We start from the raw sequence: 7,263 nt of genomic DNA, 5'->3' as shown, positions 1-7,263 counted from the left end.
TAAATAAGTACTTTAGTACGCACAAAAATAGAAAGATTGAATATTGTTGATTTATTAAAATCTCTTCAAATTATTCTTAATTCAGTTAAAAATAGGATTGCAGGCCCTTAACGAATTAATTGATATGTTTCCTGATAGACTTTTAGTAAAATATTATCACGATGTCGGAAGACGAATTCATAAAAATTTGAATGTTATCACATTTCGTTATTGTATATTGTCAAAGCAAACTCAGGTGCAGGAATACGTGTTTCGATATATTAGAAATTTACTAAAAGTTTATCAGAGAACGGTCTGCAATCCTGTTCTTTAAGCGCGTTACCAATAATTTAAAGATTTTTTTTATTAAATTAGCAATTAAGCCTTTTCCTTTTAACACAATACCTAAGAGTATCATAGACTTCCGAGTCACCTCTTTTACGTGTTCAGATTTAACTGATAATTAGAAAAAAATCCAGTTTCTTAGTTTATATTAACTCTTGTTGTATTATGTTTATTTATACTGTAATCTTTGATTTTTATTTAGGCACCCGTTACGTGAGGGATTGCTTGAATTTATGACGGTTTTAAAATACCAAAGGGCTGAGGGTTGAAAGAATATGTTCGCTTTGGCAATGAATGCAAATCTGAAATTATTATGTCGATCCGCCGCGAGATAGCGGTGAAACATGGATATTGCTTCAGATTATCAAGTCATAACTGCAACTCGTAGGGTTTGTTTTTCATAGTCCTAATAAAGGCGTTCGTAAAGAACAATACGAATCTTACAGTAGACCATTTTAAATTTAAATTAGGAATATCTAATACTATATGATATTGAATTTTATATCTAATATAATAAATATAACAATTCAAACTTCACTAAACTGCACTATATAAATGCCATGTTATTATTATTATTACAATTCCTTAAGAGAAATTGGTATTTTCCACTGTATCCTTAATATTTAAAAAATAAAATTAACCTTATAATGGACCAAAACAATTCTTATGTATTGTTCGTCAACCCTTTTCTCTTTTTTCTTTTACTTAGGTATAACTTTAAATATCTACTTGCTTCCTTACATATAACCATAAAATATATTGTAAATGGAACTTAACTGATTTATTTTATATTCAATATCTTAAATGCAAAATTAATTCACATGTATAACTTTATGTTTCCTGAATATACTCAAATAAAAAAATAAAAATTAACAATATCGGAGATTCATCTTGAATATGCGTAGCACTATATAAATAATTTAAGAACTTAACCGTGAGTTCCGTTTTTAAAACTAAGCTTCTATCTAATCCAAGGAATAGATTTGCCAAAACGTACATTATTCTTATAGGACAAGGTCCCCGAACAAAGAGCACTTGGGAAGAAATTTAATTTTTTAATAAAATAACATATGTGTTGATAGTTTCAATCTCCAGAGGTGTTTTAAATTTAGGAAAAGATACGAATGATATTATCTATGATGTTAATGAAAATATCTATGTCTTTTTTTACGTGAATACCGCACGAGTTTTAACTGCTCACAACCGTCTGCGGCCAGTTAAACTATGACATCCCCAATTATGGAGTATGTTTTGAAGCTGAAGGTAGTGTGGAAAGGAGATGGGGGAGAGGAAGGTGGGAGAGTACCTACCTGGGTATTCATATATGGTCCCTTAACACGGCTAAAGCTATTTCAAGTAACGTTTCAATTCTGAATGGTGGTCTTACACCATGGTGATACTTTTTATTTATTAGTATCTTCCATTCTGAAAACGTGTCGCAAGTATATTATTTTTAATTAATAAATAATGAAATAACACAAATGAATTAAATAAAATTTACTTGTGCACTCTGGGATTTGAACCCGTGATCTCAGCTCGCTACCACGGAGGCTTAGTAAATAATGTAAAAACGGTTTAATTACAAAATAAAGAAATGTAATTTTTAAAATGAGAAAATAATAAGTACGTAGGTACCTAATCCAAAATCTAGTGGCGGCTTTGAATAAAATTCATAATTAAAGAGCTGCGCTGTAACGACTTGACGGGATATTGCAGGTTTGAATACCGTCGCAGCCTAAGTTGATATTGTAATTATATCAACAAGACTTTTTTAAATAAATACATGTGAACTGCTTATCTCACCCTTTAAATTTAGATTTACAGCAACCTATCGTAAATAACATCGAAAGAAATTATCCATCACCATAGTAATTATAAAAAAATTATTTAATTACTGGTTCACTAATAAACGGAATAATATAATTTAATAATATTGAATAAGGTATCAATTATTGTTTTCAGGTGGTAGGTATCGCTACTTTAAATACCTATTATTCTATTTTCGCGTTTCTTTTGTGAGCGAATTGAAAAGAATCGTAGTAGTAAATTTATTAGCTAAATGGAATGTTTATGTCGTTTAAGAGGTGTGAGTTGATGTGTTTATTTATATAATTATGTTTCGAACTGAAATTTTTGGGTCCTAAAAAATAACGAAATTTATATTAAAAGCGTTATGAAATAAAATATTTCGGAAATTAAACTTAAATAAATTGAAGATACATTTTAAAATATTTTTCTGAGGCATTTTAAAAGGTTGTTTATATAAATACTTATTTTTAAATAAATTCAACTCATTTTTCTTTCTCTCAACTTGTCAGTGACTAATTGAAAGTTCATCCGTTTATTTTTCAATATTTTATTTAAATGAAGTGGGGAAATTTCCTTTATCTACATATCTTTTTGATATCCGTCAAAGTCACCAATGTCAAAGAGAACAATGTGTATATGTTTATGTAATTTTAAATATTTGTTTTCTTTATAAACTATTGTCTAAGTGGGAATTGTTGATATTCAGGAATCAGTTGTTTATTAGCTTTTTTTCCACATAACTTTAATGAAACAAGTCACGAGATGTTTGTTCTGTAACGATGTGCCGAAAAAATGTTTTAAATGTTCGATATAATATAACTAATGTGATAATTAATAACATAAAATTTAAAAAATATTAGCATTTTTTTTACCTTTTGTTTGTGTGTGTTTTGAACGTTTAAATTATATTTTGTTATTGTTTGAAAATCGTTATTTTTTTAGATATGTAAAAAAACTTTTTACTCTATTTCTCTTACCCCTTTTTTTAAATACATAGGTTGATTTAATACCTAACTTATTAATATGAAATTCAATATTAAATGAGTAAATTTTAAGTGATGAGTTCCGGTATGGCTTAGATTTCTCTAGAACAACTTAGTGTATTTAAATATTGTATAATTTTCATTTTAAGTAAGTACTTATTAGAAAAAAAAATTCAAGAATCTGAATTCCGAGGTTTTAAATATCGTTCAACAGAAGAATATTGACTAAAATCACTTAAAACAAATTATTTCACGGAAACCGTAATGAACATAAATATCTTTTTTCGTTATCTTTCTAGAAAATGTACTTCTAGTAGGTACCGCAATACTAAGTAAAAAAAAAAGGGACAACATATTTTAAAATCAGCTTTCTTTTTTATGGTCAGAAGATGTCGCTACCCCGAAGTAATTGTTTTTACTGAAACAAACCCCAAGGCAAACAAATTGTTTAAAATATTTCAGTCGGGTAAAAATGCTGGCGCCATCCTGATTTTTTTCCAAGACCTGAAAGATACCGATTATCTTATCAGGTTTTTAAATACTTTGAATTTTGTAACTAGAAAATGACGCATATCAATAAATGCATGATAAGTTTTAGAATAAGTTCTTTCTCTAACACAAATGAACGAATTACTCAAATTAATACTGAAAAGAAGTGATTACCTTGGGTTTGGTAGATGGAGTTCGCTCTACGTCGGGAAGCAGAAAGCAGGAAGAAGGAACCAATTCGGGTGATGGTAGATAATATAAATACACAACTGTTAACTTCAAATCTCGTATATTTTTTAATCCACTGACTATTAACACTCACTGTATAAAGAAAGATGCATATAATTTAGCATACCATATGCAGTTTGATTCGAGAACAATAATTTGTACAATGCAAGATGGTGATGATTGATATTCTATCGGAATGTAGTGCCAGGCGGCCTCTACGGCGTACAGTGTAGCGGCCTCAGCCAATAGCTTCCGTCTTAAACTCTAATATTTGTTATTACAGGCTATAAGTATTTACAGGTTGTTCGTATTTTTGGTTTTCACATTTATCATTCTTTCTTTCGCGCATTCATTCCGCCTTTCGTTCATTTTGTAGGTAATCAAAGTTGACAATAAAATTATAAACATTTGTCAATATTTCACAAGTATTCGACTAACAACAATAAGATAACCAAGTTGTAAAAGCACTGGGAGGGGTTGGTGGGTGGGTACAGTTCGGGGAATAGAGGAAGAAAGGATAGCAGGGACGGGACGGGACTGGGACCGAGGGCTCGGCGGGGCCCGGAAGGGACCACCGCCGCCGCTCTTCCCCGAAACCATAAAGCTTTACGGCGGACCTTTACACACAAATATTTACAGGGCACAACTTAACAGAGAAAAAATAACACTCCTCCTCGATATGGCCTAAATACAAATTATAATATATCCGCTCTAATAAATTCGTCAATTTCATAAATATAAGACATCTACGCTATCGTTTCATACCGGGGTAGCCGTCGGGAAAACTTAACAGCCTAACTGCTAACCGTAACCGCGGCCTCGCGAGCTTATTACAGAACGAGCGCACGCGGGTCAGTGTCCATTCTTAATTATACAAAAATTTATCAAAACTAATAATCACGATAACCGAGAAGTAGATCTTAGAGTGAATATTTACAAAACATGGGTCATGTCAACACAGATAACTGTCTACAGACCACATTCCACAGTCCTCGGACAGAAACAGGAACACACCGCGGCGCGGGTCAGTCAGTGGCGGCGGGGGCGGCGGGGGCGCTGGCGGGGGCGCTGGCGGGGGCGCTGGCGACGGGCGTCGAGCGCTGCTCAGAGCGGCGGGATGTCGATGTCCGCGCCCGGGAAGGCCGCGTCTCACATGAGGGGCAGCGCGCGCTCAGCCGCGTAGGCGCGCTGCTCGGGCTCCGGCACGTGGTACATGTTGATGATGTGGCTCAGGTCGGGCTGGCCGTACTCGCGCTTCATTCCCATGGGGTCTTGGTACTCGCGCTTCATGCTGGCCAGCGCGTCAGGCGCGTATTCGCGCTTCATCAGCAGCGCGTGCTCGGGGGGCGCGCCGAACTCGCGCTTCATGGGCGGGCCCGGTGACAGAGGCTCAGACTTGGCGCTCGAGCCGCTGGGGCTGTGTGATTGGCACGAGCCCTGCAGCGGGTATCCTCCCGGAGAGCCTTGTGCGCCGTAGGGGGATCCCGGCTGCTGCACGTAGGGTGAGCCCTGTCCCGCCGCCGCGCCTCCGTACATGCCGTAGCCTGAGTTCATGTAAGAGTTGATACTGCCGTGCTGCATCTGGCCCATATCGTAGCGCGGGTATCCGTAGGCGGGCTGCTGCTGGTAGGCAGCGGGGTCGTGCATCATGTAACCGTTGGGCATGTAGCCGTTGGGCATTTGGTACATGTCTCTAGACGGGGTGGGTGGTTGTGAAGGAGGCGCGCGAGACTCGTTGGATGACATTAGTCCTCCCACACCTCCCATTCCCATTGGATATTTATCCTGTTTCTTGGCAAGAGTCTTTGTTTTCCTCCTGGGCCTGTACTTATAGTCGGGGTGTTCCTTCATGTGCACGGCACGCAGACGTTTTGCTTCGTCAATAAATGGTCGTTTTTCACTTTCTGACAAGTCTTTCCACTGAGCACCAAGTCTTTTAGATATCTCCGAATTATGCATTTTAGGATTATCTGAAGCCATTTTTCGGCGTTGACCACGAGACCACACCATGAAGGCGTTCATGGGTCTCTTAACGCGATCCAAGTTTTGGTTCTTGTTGTTGTTGTTATTATTGTTGGGCGGTGGAGCGTGCTGCTGGTGCACCTGGTGAGAGGGCAGACTCTGGTGGTGCGCGGGCGGAGACGGGCCCGGGGGCTGCGAGTGCAGGTGTGGCTGGTGGAGGCCCTGGTGCTGGTGCTGCTGGAGGCCCATCATGCCGCCCAGAGCGCCCAGGGAGCCGTACGGGTGCTGCAGCCCGTGGTGGGGCGGCACTCCGGCGTGCAGCCCGCCGCCCTTCAGATCTGACTCCATCGTCAGCATATCCTCTTCCCTCGGCGCGTACAGTTTGGCGGAAACGGGAGACACTTTGAATAAACACTCTAGGCCACGGGGCCACTACGGCGGTCAGTATGCACGGACACGGACACGGACACTCGCGAACTTGGTCATGTATGTGTTATAACAGCGGGCACAGATCGCGGTAGCTCGGTTAAAAGGCAACAGTAATAGTGGACAGACACTCGGGACACCTCTGCGCGGGTCGAAGCACCTTTCCGTTGTGAGGCTTTAGTGGTCGGGCGAGCTCCTGCACCCCCCTGGGCCCCCCGACCCCCTCCCCGGTGCCGCTGCGCACGCCCGCCCGTCGCCATTGGCTGGCGGAGGCAGGGGCGGGGCCAGGCTCGGGAGTGGGGGCCCCGCGCCCCCTTCCTGGCCTGGCAGTGTCGGCGCAGCGCGACGCGTATCAACTAATTAAGGCTCAAGGGCAAATACTGAAAAATACAAACTACAGGAGCAACTGCGCGAAGCTGGGAGCAGCCGTCAACGAGACCTGCAGCTGCGGGATATCGGGGTCTCGGTGGGACCGCAAATCGCCTTAGGTACACCCTGAACTCATCATATTACTTGTACATGCAACACCAACGGATTTCATTGTACAATAAATTTCTATTTACTATGAACACACATTTTTTATTAATTTTTGTTCATAAAATAAATTAGGATTTTTTTTTATTAAGCGTATCAGTACCTACCTACCGATCGTATATAATCTTTAGCTGTTTTAGCGTAGATATAGCCAATTAATGAATCTACTGTGGTATCATGTTTACCTGAAAAAGAAATCCAAATTAATGACAATTTTTGTTTTAAAAAGTTGAACGTTTTCTGAAATTCCTCAATATTCAGCTACCTTCCTACTAGTTAACTAAAAAATACCTGGGTAAGTACCTGCTGGTTCATAAGAAAAAAAAACTGCTTAGGTAGTATAATTTTAAAAATAATTGATTTTTTTAACGTTTGACGTTTACAATATGGTGGACATTTGAAAACACTGGGAGCGGAGTTTAGAAGAGATAGATAATATTGAAAATGATAATTAATTATTAGATATTTATTATTTTTAAGAGATTTTTTGTCATTTCGTTATTTTTAA

The 7,263-nt window shown here is 38.8% G+C and overlaps 1 protein-coding gene across 1 annotated transcript; it reads right to left on the bottom strand.

The window, feature by feature from the left end:
* Nucleotides 1-4,833: 4,833 nt before the first annotated feature.
* Nucleotides 4,834-6,376, bottom strand: SoxN (SRY-box transcription factor soxNeuro). Its single transcript, XM_089631146.1, has one exon. It carries the CDS (start codon nucleotides 6,150-6,152, stop codon nucleotides 4,983-4,985), a length of 1,170 nt encoding a protein of 389 aa, XP_089487272.1. The 5' UTR covers nucleotides 6,153-6,376; the 3' UTR covers nucleotides 4,834-4,982.
* Nucleotides 6,377-7,263: the final 887 nt, after the last annotated feature.

This window comes from Hesperophylax consimilis, chromosome 4 (genome assembly GCF_061612785.1).
Source record: "Hesperophylax consimilis isolate HC1 chromosome 4, BYU_Hcon_1.0, whole genome shotgun sequence".
NCBI classification, from domain to species: domain Eukaryota; kingdom Metazoa; phylum Arthropoda; class Insecta; order Trichoptera; family Limnephilidae; genus Hesperophylax; species Hesperophylax consimilis.
This window is presented reverse-complemented; position numbering and strand designations above follow the sequence as displayed.

Bases quoted from the DNA above. Each gene is read 5' to 3' on its own strand.
- SoxN (XM_089631146.1), bottom strand. From the start codon at position 6,152: ATGCTGACGATGGAGTCAGATCTGAAGGGCGGCGGGCTGCACGCCGGA.